The 20,994-nt window shown below is 49.2% G+C and overlaps 2 protein-coding genes across 5 annotated transcripts in view; one reads left to right on the top strand and one right to left on the bottom strand.

The window, feature by feature from the left end:
* The window catches only part of KAT6A (lysine acetyltransferase 6A), a 32,276-nt gene extending 21,426 nt beyond the window's left edge, over positions 1 to 10,850 (bottom strand). For 2 of the 3 annotated variants that reach the window (XR_003545147.2, XM_027744318.2), the window contains exons 1-3: positions 10,773 to 10,843; positions 8,872 to 8,921; positions 7,989 to 8,759 (exon numbers count right to left, since the gene is read on the bottom strand). Coding sequence is in view for 2 of the 3 variants with exons in the window: in XM_027744318.2 (XP_027600119.1) it covers positions 7,989 to 8,591 (603 nt within the window). In the remaining variant the exon portion in view is untranslated. Of the gene's footprint in view, positions 1 to 7,988; positions 8,760 to 8,871; positions 8,922 to 10,772 lie in introns of all 3 variants that reach the window. The other variant, XM_027744319.2, reaches the window with a different exon arrangement.
* Positions 10,851 to 13,274: 2,424 nt separating this feature from the next.
* On the top strand, positions 13,275 to 20,468 carry AP3M2 (adaptor related protein complex 3 subunit mu 2). Of its 2 annotated transcripts, XM_027744311.2 has the most exons (9): positions 13,293 to 13,354; positions 13,407 to 13,691; positions 14,863 to 15,034; positions 15,530 to 15,667; positions 16,194 to 16,279; positions 16,819 to 16,952; positions 17,452 to 17,659; positions 18,335 to 18,479; positions 18,882 to 20,468. In XM_027744311.2, the coding sequence occupies exons 2-9, from the start codon at positions 13,419 to 13,421 to the stop codon at positions 18,980 to 18,982; spliced, it is 1,257 nt and encodes a 418-aa protein (XP_027600112.1). In that variant the 5' UTR covers positions 13,293 to 13,354; positions 13,407 to 13,418; the 3' UTR covers positions 18,983 to 20,468. The 2 variants fall into 2 exon arrangements, with proteins under 2 accessions (XP_027600111.1, XP_027600112.1); XM_027744310.2 differs by having other exon boundaries at positions 13,275 to 13,691.
* Positions 20,469 to 20,994: the final 526 nt, after the last annotated feature.

The raw sequence follows: 20,994 nt of genomic DNA, 5'->3' as shown, positions 1-20,994 counted from the left end.
TGCACGTGGCAAGAACTTCACAGGACGTCAGGTGGAAATATTTAGACAGTCAGTCGTTAAATAACCTTCCCAGAGCTAACAAGTCCTCTAATCAGAGGATTAAACCGGTGCGAGATTTGTTCCTCACAATCAGGATCACATGCCAGGACTTCCTGCCTGCAAACTGGGGGTGTGGAGGGAGGACAGGCTCACATTTCTGTCTCTGCAGTGTAAAGGAACTCCCTCCACTGGACACTGGCTCAGGAACCTGCAGGTTCAAGGCACTCAAGTTTTCTGTACCCAAACTTAGATCCTGGGAGCTCTCTCCTGCACTTTGTCCTACCTTAGAAAATAAAGGATGCTGTCTTGGGAGTGATAGATGATTATATCACTCTATTTTAGATTAAAAAACGTATAGGTAATTATTCTATCTTTAAATACTGTCCATTGCTTTACATCAACATCAGCTGCATCCCTAAAAGAAGGGAAAGTACTTCAGTTAGAAAACAAACGTAAATGAAAAAAAATATTCAACAGAATGCAGGGAGCCACATAAACATGATACTAGAGAAGACACAAAAGGAACTGTGAATGAGCATTTTGTGCACATGAGAAATATCTACCTGGTTCCTGGCTGCTATTGCAGTTTACCCAGGACACCTACACAAGTGCAACTAGGACACCAAATCCCACTCATTTTTTGGAACTCTACCACCTTGAACACAAGATGGAGAGAACAAAGGAAAAGAAATATTCTACACATTTATCTACATACATAGTTCTACATATTTTTAATTCTACGTATAATTCCTCACTATCCAAACCCACTGCTCAATATAACACTGTTGACAGTAAGATTGAACAAAATGCCACGTTCTTGACCCACAGTCCTCCTGCTGTGCTGTTCTCTCTCCCTGCACCCTGCACAGGCACAGACCAGTCCCAGGGGAGCAGCCTCACACAGCCAGTGTGGCAAAACCCCAAACACATGCAGAGAAAACCTCCTCCCAACAGGTCTGCTGCTGAGACCACCCCTACAGAGGCATCCTGAATTTGCAAAGCCAGGTAAAGCCTGTGCCGGGTCAGTTTGTGCATTTTATGGTTGTTTATTTTAGAAAAAAAAATATTTTGTAAGAAATGAGTAGCAGCACAAAGCCAGGGCATCTCCTTGTTCCTGAGCTGGCACTCAGGGTTTTGCTCACAGCTCAGTGATCAGCAGCTTCTGAAGCTCAGCCATTGCAACACTCAGCAGCAGAATCACTTTCTTTCCTTCCACGCACACCTTCAAGGAATTCACTATGAACCCAGACAAGTTCAGAGATCCAGCACTACAATCAAAACACTCATTACTAAATATCCAGATTTGAGGCTCAAAGACTGAGGAGAAACCTAATCCCTGGGAGAGGCTGTATACTGTTCAAGAATTCTAAATGAAGTCAAACCCATACACACACACATCCACAGGCTGTATCCAACACCAGTTCTTCTGGGCTTTTAAGATCAGATGGAACAGTTTAACAGAAATGGGATGAAATGTGTAGAACCAGTGATTTCTTTTATAATTCAGAACACCTTCAGTTTTGGCAAAATTTCCATTTTACACACTGATAAGTGGAGATAAATTGGTGACTCAAGTTGCCGGTAAAGCTTTAAAAGCAAAGATTCCGGGAAATTAAGAGGTCCATTCTCATATTTTTAATAACACTTGTGCAGGTATTTAACTGTGTACCAAGATCCATAATTTGTTCTATCCAATTTTCCGAAATACAGTGAACTCACAGAGGTATTGATAATTTAAAGTTTTACTAATTCATAGGTCTTCACAGAAACATGCTTGGAAGATCTAGTATTTTCATCCCTGAATTTGTGGTTCCTGCCCAGGTTGGTAACTGACCTTGCAAAGGACCTCAAAACAAGCAAATATATCACAAATGAGACTCTGTTTGCAACACAAGGGTCACTCTCCTCAGCCCCCCTTCTTTCCCTTTTCCATCTCACTGCAAGTGCAGCTTCACAACAAGAGCAGTGACACTGGGAGGGCTGCCAGACCCTTGGCCAGTGGAACAAGCAGCAGCAGCCCATGCCAGCAGCAGTTTTAGGAGCTGCTCCAAGGAGAGGTGCTCGTGTAGTGAGAAAAAAATTAGTGAGGACAGAAAAATTAAGTCAGATTTACACACCAAATAAAGAGAAAACCTAAGCAGGTGGAACAGAGCCTAACATGACTGATCACAACTCATTAGGATAAATGCAGTTTGAAATGCTTGAACAAGGCAGGTGGGAAGAAAGTCCATCCACCCACCTACTCCCAGAGGACAGAGGCTGAAGTCTCAGCAGTCCTGCACATTGTGTTTGTTTACCAGATTGTGTTGACTGTGCATTCGTACTTATTTAAGAAAACTGAACCTATATTTTGACGAAAATGACAGTACTTCCTTTAATAATTATTCCTTTTTAACTGTTTTTCCTGCCACCACTATCACTTAAGACAAAATTGCTGGAAAACAAGGGGAAAGGCAGGGACGGGATTATCTGTTCTCTTTTTCTCTGCTGTTTCTTCCCTTCCTACATAACAAAGCTAACAGAGGAATCAAGCTGTTGTTTATTTATCAACATTCTCCATCATCCACCCTCCTCCCTGTCTGACTAGATTTTGAAGCTCTGTAGTAAATACAGTTCCTTTATTAACCAAACTTCAGAGATGTGTCATTCCATATCTGCCAACAGTCCCCAGGACAGAAAGGACTGACACACTGGACATATTGGACTGGTCTCCTTTTTAGCCAGGTATCCTCTGCCAGCTGAACCTGTGTCAGAGAACACTGTTACAGACACGTCCTCCCCAGTGGCACCCGCTGACACAGGGACCCAGCACACACCTGATGTCCTCCCCCAGTGACAGGCTTGGCTCTGAGTTCCCAGGACTGCAGATCCTGGCAGAGCCCCCCCGGTGCCATCCAGCCCCATCCCACCCCGGGTGCACCAGCCCACGGCATCCACTGGCAGCTGCCCCTGACAGGAGCATTTCAGACCTGCTCTCCTGGGCTCTGAGAGCTCCTTCACCTCTTCACTAGTCGAGTGACTAAAGTTCAAAGTCATTTCTTAGCACTCTGGTTTCCAGAGTTACCCAGTGTACAGATGGAGGCCATCTGTTATCAACCACGGGATTTTTTAGACAGAACTACAGACTTCTCTTCCCCAGAACCAGCTGGAGGAGAGTGAATCCTAATCCTCCTCCAGCTGGGAGCCAAAGCTTGCAGAGCACCCTTGGAGAGCAAGGGTGAGCTGTCAGGATGTAACTACAATGAGTTACCCAGTGTACAGATGGAGGCCATCTGTTATCCAACCACGGGATTTTTTAGACAGAACTACAGACTTCTCTTCCCCAGAACCAGCTGGAGGAGAGTGAATCCTAATCCTCCTCCAGCTGGGAGCCAAAGCTTGCAGAGCACCCTTGGAGAGCAAGGGTGAGCTGTCAGGATGTAATTACAATGCTCTGGTTGCAGATCATTTCTGTGCTCCACCCCACACAAACCAATCCACAAACAACCCCTTCCCGGTAATCGGACAGTTCCTCTCAGACATGGAATTAACAGTCATGAACCTAAACCAGACACAATACAGCAGTAGCTATTCTATGCTTAAAGGCCTTCAAAACAACCATGACGCCCTCAAAGCACAAGAAATTTGGCTTCCTGTGAGTTTATCAGTGTTTCTGGGATCCAGAAGTACTGCTGGCAAGAGGGAAGGCCTCAAGGGTGCTGCATGTACAGCAACCACAGTGAAAGGGACTGGTGAGTACCAACAAAGAGCAATCCCAAACCAGGAAACACATGCCACAAGGAACACGTGAGACAGCAGGGCAGGGAATCTGCTTTAAATATTATTCCTGTTTTTTAGTCACAAAAGTTCCTCTCTTTTTTTTTTTTCCCCAGGAAACGCTTCCAGAATTTTGGTTTTATACTCTAAGCTGTACTGCAGGATAATACTAAGATATTTACTTAAAAGTTGCTACAGCCATATTCAGTTTTAACTGACATAAAAGCCAGTTTCAAGCATAGTGCAAATGGAGATCAAATAATACCACCTGTATTTTCCTCCTGATTGAGGAAGAAACAGTCCTGCTATTGTCCTGAGATCAAATTTCAGATGCTTTGGAAACTTCCAATGCACATGTACATCAATTATTTCAACTTCTCCTTCAGTTAGCTGATATGTTACCTTTTTTTATTTTTTTTCAATAATAGCAATTTTACAAAAATTCTGACAGTGTTTCAGCCTGTGTTCTGTAACAAGTGTCCCCAAAACAAAAGCAGAGCAAGCTCTCTCTAAGGCACCCAGCCTCACAACCTGCCTCTTACTGCAGGTTAAGTTCCTCAAAACAGTGTCCCAGGAAAGAGCTCTTTGCTCTTAAGCAGTACTAAACATTACTTGTAGCAGTGCAGCAGTTCTTGCACTGCAGTCCCACTGTCTGAACCCTGGACAGCTGTCCTGGTGTGGTGGCACAGTGTTCACCAGTCCCACTGTCTGAACCCCAAACAGCTGTCCTGGTGTGGTGGCACAGTGTTCACCAGTCCCACTGTCTGAACCCCAAACAGCTGTCCTGGTGTGGTGGCACAGTGCTCACCAGTCCCATGTATGAACCCCAAACAGCTGTCCTGGTGTGGTGGCACAGTGTTCACCAGTCCCATGTATGAACCCCAAACAGCTGTCCTGGTGTGGTGGCACAGTGTTCACCAGTCCCACTGTCTGAACCCCAAACAGCTGTCCTGGTGTGGTGGCACAGTGCTCACTCTCCAGGGCTGTGCTTTCCAGGATGAGAATACTCTGGATAACACCCCGATGTTTCAGTTGCTGCTGAGCAGGGCTTACACCAAGTCAAGGACTTTCCAGCTCCTCACCCCCCAGTGAGGAGCTGGGATGGGACCCAGCCTGTCCCCAGGGATATTCCAGACCATCTGGTGCCATGGCCTGGGGGAGCTGGCTGGGCACTGCCAGCCCCTCGGGCAGCAGGTGCTCAGCAACTGCCCTGGGCAGCACCTGTTGGGGAGGTTTGAATTATTTTACCATCATTGCTATTATTTTCCCTGCCTTTCCTGTCTTATTAAACTGTCTTTATCTCAACCCATGAATTTCACTGGTTTTTCCCCGATTCTCTCCCCATCCCCCTGTGGGGGGTGAGCAGTGGTGTTTGCTGTTTGGTGACAGCAGCCCTTATTTATTGGAGCCATGGTCAAGAGAGTCATGCCCACAAATGATAAAACTGTTCTTCTGAACCACCACTAGCAAATAACAAATTTTTTGTCCAGAACAAGTAATACAGAAATAGCTCAACTCACATTTTCCCTTCTAAACTACTTTTCAGGAAACTGAAAAGAAAGGAAAGGCCACTTCCCTAAAGCTTTAAAACTGAAATTAAAGACTACTCTCCTTTTGTAGGCCACTGTCACTATCAGATAAGCAAATTTCAGCAGTGAGCTCAGCCCATCAGGAGGGGTTTTTTCTGTTTGCTTGTTTTCATCCAAGTAGTGTTTTTAGGCCAGGGATTTCAAAACCATAATGTCAGCAGCATGTCATTACTACCCAGTAAACCAGGACAACTTGCCAGGTCTTTTGCCCTTGAACACTAGAATGTGGTATTCACAGAACACCGAGATAAAAAATAAGATCAAACAGTATTTACTAAACAAAGCTTCCCTAGTGCTGCTTTATGTTTATTTTGATTAAAAAATTTAAGCTTCAGCTTTACAGATCTCATGCAAGGTGCTCAATTCCATAATACAGAGAAAATATCCAGAACTGAATGTCCACTGCTAGATATCCAACAGTGCCAGTGCCAGTGCTGTCAGACCGACTGGCAGCTGAGTGGATGCTACACTTGAATAAAGGAAAGGAAAAAAATATTGCACCTTTAAGATTCATAAATTTGGATCATATATGGAGAGTTCTTAAATGCATGTCAAAGATCAAACAGTGCAAGGATAAAAGATTAACAGCAGACTGTTAGGATTTCTCAGATTTGGGAGGTTGAACTTTTTTGTTCATGTTACTGACAAGGCTCTTCTAAGAATCAAGAGAAACATTGTCACAATACTCCCAAAGAATCTGTACCGACTATATTCCACTAAAGACAAAAATATTCAGAAGAATTTACTGAAGAAATCCCCTGCAGAATTTCTACTATGGCTACTGTGCATTCTCCTGCTACCAACAATCCTTCCAGTGTTCAAGCTGCTCAGATCTGAACAGGTGGGAACATATCAGAGAGCATATCTAACAACCCAGACACACACACAACAACTCCACACACAGATTTTCCCCAGAGGGACAAAAAAACAAATCCCAGACCAAATTCAGTATTTATGACACCTCATATCATCATTCACCACTCTGATATATCACTTTAAGAAAAGTGCAGGGAACAATTTATCTCAAAGGATATCAATGGGTCCTGAGTTTTGGCACTTCCCAAGGAGCCTGCACGGCCTGTCAGACAGACTGTGTTAATAATAATATGCACAGCTAATATTTTCCACTGCCACCAGCACTCTCAGTCCAGCCACCTCATGTGCCAGGCTTGCTTACATCCAGTTTTCATAACGTTTTACAGCTATACTGATCTCATTACAGATAGAGCTGCAGATGTACACAGGAAACATTTGTAGACAGAGCACTTGAAAAAAGGATGGAGGAAGCTGCTGGAATTCTCAGCATAGTGATCCTGACTTCCTATGTGACACCAGCCCACAACACAACACTGACTAGATAAGTACTGTGGCCACAGTAGCCCTCCCACAGTTAAATTAGAACTTCAGAGAAACTTTACTGGTGATAAAACAGCTGTGCAGATTTTGTTTTAGGAAAAAGACTCCTACAGTGGTTTCAAATCTTCAAACCCTAACAGATTATAAAGCAGCCCTCTCACCAGAGAGTGAAGCTCTCCAGAAAACAGGAGCAGCACAGACGCAAAGAACTCATCCCAGAACAGGATATTTACAACAAGAAATTCCAATTCTGCTGAAAAACGTATCTTTTATGAATAGAAAACATAGTTTTTACATTCTAGATGTCCTGGACACTAGTGGTGCAAATATAGGAATGACTGGCAAATTGATCTTCAAAAAATAAAAAAGACAAACTTCTGCTTTACTTTGCACCCACAGCAGCAGAAAGAATGGAAAGATACTGAGTGGGTATGAATTTCACTCCAACAACTTCATCTTGAGGTTGGAGTGGAGGATCAACGACCTTAGGCATGCAGAAGGATGGCAGAAAGGGAGGGAAGAAATAAGAGAAAGCAATAGAAAAGTCCTTTGTTTTGTATAATGAACTACATGTAAAATGGGGGGGCAGTGGCACAGGGTACAGAAGTCCCTGAGTGCTCATCCCAGCATCTCCACGCTCTCTAGATCATAGAATGCTTTGGGTGGGGACCTTAAAAAACATCCATACCCAACTCCCGTCCACTAGACCAAGTTTCTTCCTATTTCACCACAAAGTGGTTCTGGGACAGAAAGGGATTTGCTCATTATGAACAAAGAAAGCCTCTAAGACAGCACTGGGTGGTAATTGCTAATCAGCACTTCACTGTGTTACCTGAATTCAAATGAGAAGGTGAACTGGCAGTCAAATAAAAATGTGAAAGTAAGAGATCATCTCAAATTTGTTTAGCAAATCCACCTCACCTTAAAGAGAGGAGGCTTTACCTCCTATGTTTTGCTAACACAACTGGTAAGCCTGTTACCATCCATGCAGTTCCACTGTACAGAAGTTAGGAGGTAAATTCCCCACAGCAGCTCCTTTGCAGTTTTCTGTTCAAAGTACAAATTGCAATCCATTGCACCTCCTGTGATCCTGCTTAGAAATTTGGACACAGTAGGATCCTAAATGCACATTAGTAACTTTTAACTTACCAGATGCAACTTAAACAAACCACTGACCTCAGACTGGGACTCTGTATCGTCACATCTCATCAATCACAAGAAAATGCCCAGGCAAAAACCGTGTCTTACCTTATCCTTTTCATGGGGAAGGAGACACACTGGAGGGAGACAGGAAAGAGACTCAAAGCTCTCCTTCCCATCAGCATTAGTAGTTGCTTTAGTGTTGAGCTGGTAGAGAGGTCCATCTTTAAGGAGCCTGCCATGGCCAACAGCACGTTTGACAGCTAATCGTAATTGCTGGTGAAAAATGGAGGCAGCACTGCCCCCAAACAATGCAGACACATCTTTCTGACCTTTCAGAAAGCGCTCAATGTTCTTCAGGGATGAGCCACTGGACTCAGCCAAGCCCTCAATCGCCCGCTTGATGAGTTTATTCCAGTCCACATTTGGTTTACCATCCAACTTGCCATGATTCCGAGGCTTCGGAAGTGCTATTCTCCCAGGGTTATCAGGATCCTTGTAGGAGTTGAGACCCTTGTTGGACACTTTTAAAATAGTTCCATCTTTAACACTCAGCTCTAACTGTTCCAGAACAGTTTTGCGGTCCAGGCCATGAGAAGACGACACTGCATTGCATATCCTCTCCTCCGAAGGACGCTGTTTCTGCTTCTTTACCTTTTTGATTGCCTCCAAAATCCACTCTGTGTACAGCGGGTTGGCGAGTTTTACCATGGTGAAGGATTCTGTATATCCATAGAGTCGTTATCCTTTATCCCGGTGCTGAGCGAGTGTCACACGACGAGAAAAGAGCCCCTCGAGCGCTGGGAGGCAGCTAACCATAGCATGCACCTTGTCTGCTCTGAGGCAATCCCCTGGGCTCGAACATCATTTGTCTGCACACTGAAGGGAAGGAAAGAAAACTATTAGAAACTTCTGCACTCCTTCCAATAACCCCCTGACAACTTCACGGAAGGTTTTTCCACAGAGGCACAAAGATCTCAGCATTTCTCACCTCAGCTTCTGATCTGCACACTCACAATCACAGGAACTGTAACGTTAGGCCTGGAAGAAAACAAGGAGAGAGACGTTTCCAAAGAACAGTTAAGAAGGAAAAAAAAAGCAGCAGACAATATTAATTCATTAAACACATAGCAGAGTTTTAAGCCACTACTACAGCTCTGAAATACTCAAGTAATACTTCAGGTTTTATCTTCACTACTAGTAAAAGCAGACTTTAACACTGAAGCATCTCCATTCAACCCACAGAAAAAGGCTGTGTCCTTTCCATTTTGATCAATAAATCAGTATAAATTCTATACCAAGTTTTATATCACTGCTGAGCACAACTTAATACTTGGGGGAAAAAAGAAAACCGCAACAAAGATGTTAAAAAAGCTGCAGGTCTCTTCATTTTTGCACATGGAAGACACTGCCTGAAACCTCAGCAGAAGGCGGGAATAGCCAAGAGTCTTGTGCAAACAGCAAGAAACTTTCAGAGCTCTTCCAGGAGTGTAATCATAGGTCTGTTTGCCTTCTGCTAAGAAAAGCTATGACAGTTGTTCCATAAAGAAAAAAAAGCGAAGACACAGCTGGAGATTGTAATCAAACGTTCCACTTTCAGAGACCATAGAAAAAAAGAATGCAATGTAATTTTCAGTATAGATGAGGCAATCTGAAAACACTTGAGGACACAGTAACAGGTGACCATGCACAGTGAAGAAGGAATGCTTATGACACTGCTAATTAAAGATGCTAATGAAAGGGTATGAGGCTCTACTTCAGAGCATTTAATAGTTATCTTTAACAAAGGCCTTTTCTAAATGTGATAACAGTCTGTTGTGCTGAAGTTCTACTGCAGGAGCACAGTAACCCAGAAGAGTCTGTAAACTGTTTATCACAAGGAATAACGATTTTCTGCAAGCGAAGTTTTAGACAAGAGCTAAGTTGTCACCACAGTTTTCCCGTTCTCCTTTCCAGTAAGCACTGAAGAATCTATCAACACACACAAGGCATTTCCAAAGACATCAGACTCGACAGCACAGCTCCACACGGCCGGTCCCGGAGAGATCCCGACCGGCTTCCAGAGCGGGAAGGACGCGGTGCTTGTCTAGAGTTCTCTCCAACAGAGGTGAAGGGGAAAATGGTCCCCGAGACGTGCCCTCCTGCCCGAGCGGAGCTGCGCTCGCTCGGTGCCGCTGCCCGCCGGGACGGCGGGGCCCGGGGGATGCCGAGCCCGGGGGATGCCGAGCCCGGGGGATGCCGAGCCCGCTCCCGGCACAGCTCCGTGCGCAGGGGTTACGTAACCGCCCGGCCAGGCCCGGCCGCACCGGGACGGTCCCGGCACCGGGGTCTCTCTCCCGCTCGCTCTCGCCGTGACAAGCGGCCCCTGCACCTGCTACCGCCCGTCCCCCTCCGCACGGCGGGCGGGTCCCGCGCCCCGAGGGGGCACTGCCCCGGCACGGGGACCCGCACCGGCGGCATCGGGAGCGGCGCGCCGCAGCCGCGGCCGCCCGCCGGGCCCCGCGCCGCTCCCCGCGCTCCCGGACCCGGGCGGTGCAGCCCGGCCGGCTCCTCGCAGCGGCACGGCCGGGCCCGCGGCCGCCCCGGCCGCGCTCTCCTCCCGCGCCGGGCGCGGAGCGCGGCTCAGCCCGCGGCCGCCCGGCCGCTCCGCCCGCCTCCCCCGCGCCGCGCCGCGGCCGCCGCCCGCCCGGGTTGCGGGCCCGGTGAGCGCCGCGGGAGCGGGCGGCGGGGCCGGGCCTGGCGCAGAGCGGCGGCGGGGCCGGAACAGGCCGCGAGCCTGGAGCGCCCGCCGGGCCTTCCCCGTCCCCAGCCCGCGGGGCCCGCCGGCCGCCCGCCCCCGAGTCCCCCGGCGCCAGCCGCCCCGGTCGGCGCCGCCCCGCCGGCGCTACTCACCGAGGTCCGCGAGCGCCGGGCCCCGGCGGGCGAAGGCCGGACGGCGGCGAAGCCCGAAACTGACACGGCGGCCATCTTGGGCCCGGCGCGCTGCGGCGGGCGGGGAGGGGGGGGCGGCGCGGGCCGGAACAGCCCGCGGGGGGAGGGGGGGGCGCGGGAACAGCGCGGAGGGGCGCGCGCGGCCGCCGGGGGGCGCTGAGGAGCCGCGGCTGCGGCACCGGGGGCGGGGCCAAGGGCTGAGGGGGCGGGGCCGGGACAGAGGGACCGACCGGGGGAACCGGGATGGAGTGAGGGAACCGGGATGGAGTGAGGGAACCGGGACCGACCGGGGGAACCGGGATGGACTGAGGGAACCGGGATGGACTGAGGGAACCGGGATGGAATGAGGGAACCGGGATGGAGTGAGGGAACCGGGATGGAGTGAGGGAACCGGGATGGACCGAGGGAACCGGGATGGAGTGAGGGAACCGGGATCGACCGGGGGAACCGGGATGGAGTGAGGGAACCGGGATGGAGTGAGGGAACCGGGATGGACTGGGGGAACCGGGATAGACTGAGGGAACCGGGATGGACTGAGGGAACCGGGATGGACCGAGGGAACCGGGATCGACCGGGGGAACCGGGATGGACCGAGGGAACCGGGATGGACTGAGGGAACCGGGATGGACCGAGGGAACCGGGATGGACCGAGGGAACCGGGATGGACTGAGGGAACTGGGATGGAATGAGGGAACCGGGATGGAGTGAGGGAACCGGGATGGAGTGAGGGAACCGGGACCGACCGAGGGAACCGGGACCGACCGGGGGAACCGGGATGGAGTGAGGGAACCAGGATGGAGTGAGGGAACCGGGACCGACCGGGGGAACCGGGATGGACTGAGGGAACCGGGATGGAGTGAGGGAACCGGGATGGACTGAGGGAACCGGGATGGACTGAGGGAACCGGGATGGAGTGAGGGAACCGGGATGGAGTGAGGGAACCGGGATGGACTGAGGGAACCGGGATGGAATGAGGGAACCGGGATGGACTGAGGGAACCGGGATGGAGTGAGGGAACTGGGATGGACCGAGGGAACCGGGATGGACCGAGGGAACCGGGATGGAGTGAGGGAACCGGGATGGAATGAGGGAACCGGGATGGACCGAGGGAACCGGGATGGAGTGAGGGAACCGGGACCGACCGGGGGAACCGGGATGGAGTGAGGGAACCGGGATGGAGTGAGGGAACCGGGATGGAGTGAGGGAACCGGGATGGAGTGAGGGAACCGGGATGGAGTGAGGGAACGGGCAGGGCCGCGGGAGGGCTCGGGGGGCCGTTTGGCGCTCGATGGATGCCCGTATCCTGGAAAGCAGGAAATCCCTCTCTTAGCCCTAATTAAGCTTGCGCTGGGAACCGCGAGTCTGGGCTTTTAAAGATCCCGAAGCGATGAACTCTGAAATAATGATACCATTTAGCTCGGAGAGCGGGCACTCCTTACCTATGCCCGTGACTGTTGATTTTAAGGTCCAGGTTAAAAACAGAAAGGTTTGTGTTTCATGGAGAACCAAATGTATAAAGGCTTTATGTTGTTGTCAGTCTAACTGTGTTCTGTCTGTGGTATCTCTATGACTCCCATTAATACAGTCTCCAAGAGCCTCCTGGACTGATATGATAATCTTTACAATGTCTTTGTGTTAAAAGTAAACCTGCCCCTGGAGCAGTGAGGGACCTGTGACCTCCTTTCCCCTGTGACAAGGGCTGTGTGCTCAGACAGCTGCTTTAGCAGGGTACAAAGGGCCGCTTTCCTGTTGGTTCTCTATTTGTTCCCAACAGTGTAGGAGGAAAATCATTTGTAATGGCATCTGCATGACTCACAAGTCCAGGGATCGGCTCTGTGAACATGAAACATCTGTTCTAATCGCGCAAAGGAATCATTTGGCAGAGTTCAGGTAAATTTTGCACGACAACTGTCACTTTCGTGCCAGCTGGGTCGTGATTTCAGGGGTGTTACTCCTCCGTGCTGAACAGACCAGGAAAATAATACAGTGGAGATCATTCCCCCGGCTGCTCCTCGCTGCAAGGCCGGGTCACTCCCATGTGTCAAAGACTATCCCCGAGCTCAGCTCTGGAACATCCCTGAGGTCTCATCTCGACCATCCCTGAGCTCAGCTCTGGAACATCCCCGAGCTCAGCTCTGGAACAGGGACCCCTGAGGGCCCGTGAGGGGCTGGGGGGGCCGGGCCGCGACCCCCGTGGGCGCTGCCGGGCGCGCTCCCGACCCCGCTCCCGCCGCCGCGCGCGCACCGCCCTGTGCGTCACCGGGCGCGCGCCTCCCGCCGGCCAATAGCAGCGCTCGCTGCCGGCCCCGCCCACAGAGCCCGGGGCGTGTCTGTCCGCGCGCCGGGGGGCGGGGCCTGTGCCGGGAGCGCGCGCGGGGGACTCGCTCCGGCCCAGCCGAGCCCGGCCCGGGAGAGCTCAGATCAGCTCAGATCAGCTCAGATCAGTTCAGATCAGTTCAGATCAGCTCAGATCAGCTCAGATCAGTTCAGATCAGCTCGGCCCAGCCCGGCCCAGCCCCAGCCCCAGTCCCACCGCCCCCCAGCCCGGCCCAGCCCATCCCGGCTCAGCCCAGCCCCAGTCCCACCGCCCCCCATCCCAGCGCAGCCATGATCCACAGCCTGTTCCTGATCAACGCCGCCGGGGACATCTTCCTGGAGAAGCACTGGAAGAGCGTGGTGAGCCGCTCGGTCTGTGACTACTTCTTCGAGGCGCAGGAGCGGGCCTCGGAGGCGGAGAACGTGCCGCCCGTGATCCCCACGCCGCACCACTACCTGCTCAGCGTGTACCGCCACAAGATCTTCTTCGTGGCCGTCATCCAGAGCGAGGTGCCGCCGCTCTTCGTCATCGAGTTCCTGCACCGCGTCGTGGACACGTTCCAGGTGCGGGTCCCGCGGGCTGGGCGGGCGGGCAGAGCCCTTCGGTGCCGCAGCCGTGACAGGGTCGCTCTGCTTGCCCGTCACTTCACTCGCATCCCGCCTTGGCGAGGGGACAGACGAGGGCTTGCGGTGGTTGGGGATTTACTGCCTGGAATTACGATGGCTTCGGGACCACCCGCGCTCAGGGGAAGGACCTTTCAGCAGTCGGTGTTTCTGTTCTGGCAGCTGGAACTAAGACCAAGCTGACCTTGTTCTCACAGGGAGCTTTTTGACGTGCTTTAGTCAGTCAGTGACACCCAGCCCCTGTGCTCACATCCAGGGATGCTCCTTGGAATCCTCCTAAACGGTGGGTCGTAGGGGCTGCCCCAGAGCAACCCTGTTCCCTCTGGGCTCTGGTGGACATGGTCCATGTAAGAAAATGGTGAAGATGTCTGTCCTTCTGCCTGCCAACAGCAGGGTTGTGTTGCCCAGATTTGAGATGTCTTGTGACCAGCATCCTGACAGAACACAGGAAATGTGGTGCTTGGTCAAACAAGTGTCATGTGAGCTCTTCCTTCCAGATGCCAGTCAAAATGTGAGTGTATTCTGAGTTCTGTTTCACTGTGGATTGGCTGTTCAGGCCAAAAAGAGATCCTGTCAGACCTTTAGGTTTTGCTTTTTCTTGAGGTACAAGATGTGTGTCTTCACTGTCCTGACCATTTATTAAAATCTGATGTGTCTGAAAAAGAAATAGTGCTTGTAGTGCAGGACAGGAGTTCTCTGCTGTCACAGTCTGTTATTACTCATGCTTTGTGCAGAATGTCTGATCTCCTAAATTGCTGTAACTAACCAGCAGCTCAGGTGTGTGTTTGTGCTCTCTCCTGAAAGATGTGTGAAGTCCACATAGAGTAAGACTGTAAGGAAATTAAATGTTCAGTTTTAAAAATTGCTGAATTAATTGGGAGTGCTGATGCAGGGATTTGGCAGCTTAGTGGGGCAGTGGCAGAGGGTGCTCAGAGCTGCACATGTCTGCTGGAGTGGTCAGTCTGTCTGCTGTGCTCGTAGAACCTGGAGTTTCAGTGTTGTTCCACCTCCTCCAAGAAGCAGCTGGATTTATTCCTGGGGGGGGACACAGGACTGAATGATCAGAAGATTCTCTTTCAGCAATTGTTGAGTAATTATTTCTTTTGCACAGGATTATTTTGGCGTGTGTTCAGAGGTGATAATCAAGGACAATGTTGTGGTGGTTTATGAGGTGCTGGAGGAGATGCTGGACAATGGCTTTCCATTGGCAACAGAGTCTAATATTCTTAAGGAACTGATAAAACCTCCCACTATCCTGCGGACAGTCGTCAACACCATCACAGGTACAGGGAATCAAAACACAGATAGACTGGGAAGCCCACGTGCAATATTCATGCAGAAGTGAATTAGGACATGGGTGAGGGAAGTTTATGTTCCCTGCCATTCTAAACTGCAGCACAGGTGTGTTAGTGCTTTGCTTGGGGTTCCTTCCAATTCCAGCACCAGCTGCACTTTGGTTTTGGTTTGGTTTTGGGTTGGTTTACAGTCAGATTACATCTCCAGTTCCAACCGTGCCCTGACGTGCAGGATGTCAGTGTGCTGTGGGTTTACACATCCCCACGTGTTAACACTTGCCCGTGCCTTACTGTGGTGTGTTTTAGAGCTGGGTGTAAGAGAGATGTAAACTCTAGAATACAGTGGGTCTCCAAGAGTAATTGCCCCCCTACAAAGAAACAGGCACTCGAGGGTTAATCACAATTAAGTTCTGTAGGTCAGGGGACTTGTTCTGGAGCACTGTCTGACGTCTGGGGGGGTTGTGGTTGCCTTTCTTTTTCCAGGAAGCACTAATGTGGGTGACCAGCTTCCCACTGGGCAGCTCTCAGTGGTGCCTTGGAGACGTACTGGTGTCAAATACACCAACAACGAGGCCTATTTTGATGTGATTGAGGAGATCGATGCCATCATCGACAAATCAGGTATGGAAGCTGCTCCTGGCTGACACGAGGGTGACTTGTCCTGACAGTGCCTGGAGAGAGAGGTGGGTTTTCGAAGAGGGTCGCCTTCCTCCAAGTGTGGGAAGCTCTGTTTCTGTTTTACTCTGGATTGTTGCCATCCTGTACGTGCTGCTCAGTCAAACATTTCACAGAGGTACCACGATGTTCACTTGTCCTTGTTCTTGAGGTCTCCTAAGCAATTTTATATTGGGAAAATAGAAGATGAGCAAATATTCTTTCTCTTTACTATTTGTGCATCTTAGTCTTGTTAGATTTGGGAGATACTGTCTTTGGCCATTAAAATGGACATTGCTAGTGTCTGTTGTTCTTAATTGTTTGCATCTTCTAGAGAAGTCATTGGGAATGAGAAAAATGTTGAGCAGGCAACATAATGAACCATGACATTTCATAAAGACAATAGATTTCCTTCCTCCCCACTGAGGGTTTTTCCACTTTGGGATTTTTTTGACCAGGTTCACATAACCACCTGTTTGCTTTATGGTTGCAGGTTCCACGATTACTGCTGAAATCCAAGGGGTGATTGATGCTTGTGTCAAGCTGACTGGGATGCCAGACCTTACCCTCTCCTTTATGGTAAAGCTCAAGGATGTATTTTTACTGAAGTAATTTGAAAAGCATTTCCCAGCCCCCCTGCTAAGATCTGTCTTACACTGACAGAGTCCAGCACATCAGACTCTGGGTATGCCAAACAGAAAGAGAAAGAAATGACAATGGGAACTCATAGTGAACCTCAGCAACTTTGAGCCTAAAAATTGTATTTTCAGGTTCTTTGTTTAAAAGCACTGTTTGTGTGTGCTGTGACTAAGTATTTGAGTCTTTAGTGGTGCTTTAGGCAGATATGAAGGGCCATCTTTTTCATGAGTACGTATCAATGCAAGTATTCAACATGACTAAATTTTCTAAAATAGGATAAAAGTTACCCTGAGAAAGGATAGAGGTTGCTGAGTGCTGCTTTCAGCCGGGTACAGCAGCACCAAAGAGTGTCCCGTGTCGCAGTGCAGACACCTTCAGTGGTCAGAGTGTCACACGGTGGCCCTTCAGGGACAGGAGCTGAGGAGCAGAGGATTTGAGGTGGCACTGCCCTCACAACCCTCGTGCTGTCTCTGCTGCAGAACCCTCGGCTGCTGGACGATGTCAGCTTCCACCCCTGCGTGCGGTTCAAGCGCTGGGAGTCGGAAAGGATTCTCTCCTTCATTCCACCGGACGGGAATTTTCGCTTGCTCTCCTACCATGTCAGTGCTCAGAAGTAGGTGATGAATGTAGTGCTGTGAGTTATGAAATTTGGATCTTTCTGGCCAGGGAGAGGATAAAAAAAAGGGAACTTTTAAAGATCAGGTGGTGTGTTGTGCCAAATGAAGTAGAGGGGCACGATAACTTGCATTTTTCCTTTTATAAAACACGTTTTCTCCTTGTTTGGAGCAGTGATTCTGTAATTTCTTTTTGGTCAGCCAGCATTTTTCAAAGACTAGTAGCAGACAAACAAACTAGAGAGGGAAGGAGTTAAGCAGTAGGGAGTAATCAAGCTGTTGATTTCCCGTGCTTATAAAAAGCTTTTAGAATAAAACAAGGTGAAAAGAATTGTAATTAAGACTTGAGAATGGGGTTCCAACTTTGCCCTTAGACCAAGCAAACGGGTGTAGGATTTCCTTCTCTGTTAAGGAGATTGGTTCCCAATGTTCTCAGTGCATCGGGAAAAGCAAATACGAAGGCAGGAGATGGACAAGGACTTTCTGTCTCTGTTCCAGTCTGGTGGCAATTCCCGTCTACGTGAAGCACAACATCAGTTTCCGTGACAGCAGCTCCCTGGGGCGCTTCGAGATCACCGTGGGGCCCAAGCAGACCATGGGCAAGACTGTGGAGGGAGTGATGGTCACCAGCCAGATGCCAAAAAGTGTGTTAAATATGACCCTTACACCCTCTCAGGGAACACATGTCTTTGATCCAGTTACAAAGGTGAGAGCAGAGGTAGAAATTAGACACTGGGGTTTTTTTACTTTTTAAGAAAATGCAGTCGAGCTGTTCCTGCTTCCATGGACATTTCCAGGAACACTGCTTTGCTGAAGGCAGGATCCTTTTCTGGGATGGGGTGCTATCTTTTCTTTTTCTGAACAATTGCATACTAGAAGTTTCCTCAATCCCCACAACAAATAGCTGGGTGTCTGAGTGGATCATAGTTCTGGTTATTTGGTGTGTGAAGCAAATGCCAGCACTGGTATTGTGTGATGGCTCTGGTGGATGCCTTACAAACTTCTGCATATCTGGTTGTCATGCCTGGTGCTGCATGTTAGACTTGGTCCTTGGCAAACACTGAGGGTTTTGGTGGGTTTTGATTTGGTTTGGGGTGTTCTGGTTTTGTTGTTTGAGTTCATTTAAATTTAAATCTGATGGGCTTGTCCATGGGGCCTTTAGCACAAGTAGTGGAAATATCATTCATGGAAAGCTTTGGGGAGGTATCTGCTCCTTAAGCCTGTGTCTGTCCAATATGTGTCTGTCCAATATGAAAGGTGAGGTACTAAGAAGAAAACATTTTTCCCAAAGAAACACTAAAAGCTGTCACTGAAAGGGGACTCTTCTTTAGAGGGTGTTACAGCATTTCTGTTTCACTGCTGAATTTTCTGTTCCTTTCAGTTACTGTCATGGGATGTGGGGAAGATAAACCCCCAGAAGCTGCCAAGCCTGAAGGGCAGCGTGAGCCTGCAGGCTGGGACATCGAAACCAGATGAAAACCCCACCATTAACCTGCAGTTTAAAATTCAGCAGCTGGCTATATCTGGTAAGTGACTGTCAGGTAAAGCAGGGGAATGTTCTCTGCTGTGCCAGTGCCCATTCTGCAGGTAGCTGAAGTAGCTTTGCAGGCCTTCTACAGTACATTCTACCTGAAACAAGCAAAAAATTGTCTGCTTTGACTACAGATACATGGATTTGTTCTCTCTGGTGCTCTGTGAAGCAATTCACCTACATTTCCTTGCATTTGCTGCTTACAGAGCTATAAAGAATTTTAGGGTATGGATGTGTTTGTAAAGAATGATTCTGACATTAGGCAGTTGTCAGCTTTTCTCTATTCTGTTTACTGCTTGCTAAAACTTCCCCCTGTGCTTTCTGTCCCTCTCTCTTGAAGGCCTGTCTGCTTTGTTTGTGGCAGCACCAGTCTCATGCTGTGTTTGTTTGCCTGTAGGACTGAAGGTGAATCGCTTGGACATGTATGGGGAGAAGTACAAGCCATTCAAGGGGATCAAATACATGACTAAGGCTGGCAAGTTCCAAGTGCGAACCTAGAGGATCCTGGCAGCGAGGAAGAGCACTTCTCCTTTTCCCCTGTCCCTGGCTGTTGGATGCAGCCTCTTTCCCCATCCATCTGTTTAGGGTTGCTCCCTTGCCTGTAGTAGCATGAGCAGGAAAGCAAGTGCTCAGACTGCTGGAAAGCAGGGGAAAGTAAGGCTGACCTGAAACAACCTCATCTCTTGGAAGTCTTTGGAATAATAGCGGATGGGAGAAGTGTTCAGGTCCCTTGGGATTACTGAGTCAGCTGTTTAAGCTTGTATCACCCTCATTTTGCTGTCTTAGAGGAAATTCCAGGTATTTATTGCCTTTTGTATCTCCTCTTCCTTGTATTTTGGTTGGCTTTTATCCCTTTGTAGATGATCCAAAGTTGAATTTCCACAAACTTCAACTCCAGTGTGAGGATGAGCACCTGCCCTTCTCCATCACTGTGTGTCAGGGTGCAGAGCTGTATAGTTCTTGGCAGCAGGGAAATCATCTTGCCTCTCTGCCTCAGAGGGGCTGGAGAAAGTGGAAGGGTAGATTGTTCCACCCAGGATAGCTGGTTGAGAAGCCTGAGGTTGGGGATGGTGCCACAGAGGGAGGAGTGGAAGAAGTGGATGCTTCTTGCAGATACTTCATAAGCCTTCTTGGTCGTTAAGTATCTTAAATCTCTGAACACAGACTTGAAATGCATTCAAATCTTGTAACTGGGGTGTGGTGGCATCTCAGTGTCATTCTGCTTCTCTGGTTATTTTATCAGTATTTGAAGGTAGGAATTCTCCCAGCTGCCTTGGGGAATCAGACAAGACAGGGAGGGGAATTTTTGTGAGGACACAGCACTGATGGAAATTGCAGCTGTGAGTAAATGAAGATAATCACTGTCCTATAACTTGTTGGAACCTCTCTCTGCCTCTGCTTGCCTATTGCAAATGAAGGCTGTTCTCCTGCTCACTGGTGTCCTTCTTTGACATAATTGTGACCTGGTACCTTCGTAGTGTTCCTGCCTGTCCTACCTCATTCCAGTTCCTGTCCCAGTCAGGTGCTGTGGATTCAAGGGTTGCCCACTGGGACCATCTCCTGTGCAGGAGCTGTTGCTCCATGTGCCCACCCCAGCCTGTGGTACCTCCCTGTGTACAGCAGAAAGAGGAGATGGGAGGCACCTGCACTGTTGGTGGTGTCTGGAACAGGCTCCTTGGCCACCACATGCCAGGGTGTTTTCCCTGAGGGAGCAGAACTCGTCCCTGAGCTGCTGTGCTGGGACCACACACGTGTGGCTGTGGAGTCCAGCATGGACAGCCCCTAAAGGAAGGGTGGCATCCATGGGGGGGGTGATGGAGACTTGAGTGGGTGAGTGGCATCTTGCCTGTGGAGCTGCAGGTTCCAGGGCTCCAGAGGAATGCCAGAGCAGGTGGCATCTGCTGAGGTGACATTACTGCTGAGCATGTTCGGTGCAAATAAAACCTTCAACGAGGGCATCAATAAAATTAATTTTTACATGTCATCTGTGTCATTTCAGTGTGGTTTGTGCAGGCTTTACAAGAAATATGGTTGGTATTTGAGGAGGAAGGTAAAGTATGCCAATTGGACTGTGAGTAGTGGGTGCCTGAGGGAGATAAATGTCTTTATGCAGTTGGGATTGTAAGCCAGGGACTAAGTCACTGTCTGACAAGCTAAAATTCATTACTTTCTTGGTAATTTTTCTTAGTGTTTCCCAAAAGGAGTGCTGAGCATTTCCTGGAACCTCAGTGAAAATCATGTCTTTAGGAGTGCAGCTGAACCATTTTTGTTTACTGGGTAGCAGGCTCAGGGTAGTGCTTTGATTATAAAGACAATGAAATACCTCATCACCTCCTGCTCCTCAAGTACTGATCCTGTCCTCTGGCTTTGTAGCTTTGTTTTTTAAAGGATCTTTTCTGCCCTGCTGAAGTGATTCGTGTTACTCAAGGTTTGTTATGTACATTAAGGCATCTGGCCCTTGAGCCAGGCTTTCTGTATCAGTCTGAGATGGCTGCAGGGTCCTGTGGGAT

This window comes from Pipra filicauda, unplaced genomic scaffold, assembly GCF_003945595.2.
Source record: "Pipra filicauda isolate LSUMZ 115617 unplaced genomic scaffold, ASM394559v2 scaffold462_size518177_pilon, whole genome shotgun sequence".
In the NCBI taxonomy this organism is placed as follows: domain Eukaryota; kingdom Metazoa; phylum Chordata; class Aves; order Passeriformes; family Pipridae; genus Pipra; species Pipra filicauda.
This window is presented reverse-complemented; position numbering and strand designations above follow the sequence as displayed.

Excerpts from the sequence above, each read along its gene's own strand:
- AP3M2 (XM_027744310.2), top strand. The coding sequence starts at position 13,419 with ATGATCCACAGCCTGTTCCTGATCAACGCCGCCGGGGACATCTTCCTG. Across the intron at positions 16,280-16,818 it reads ACCTTACCCTCTCCTTTATG|AACCCTCGGCTGCTGGACGA; the intron begins GTAAAGCTCAAG and ends TCTCTGCTGCAG. Across the intron at positions 17,660-18,334 it reads TCTTTGATCCAGTTACAAAG|TTACTGTCATGGGATGTGGG; the intron begins GTGAGAGCAGAG and ends TGTTCCTTTCAG.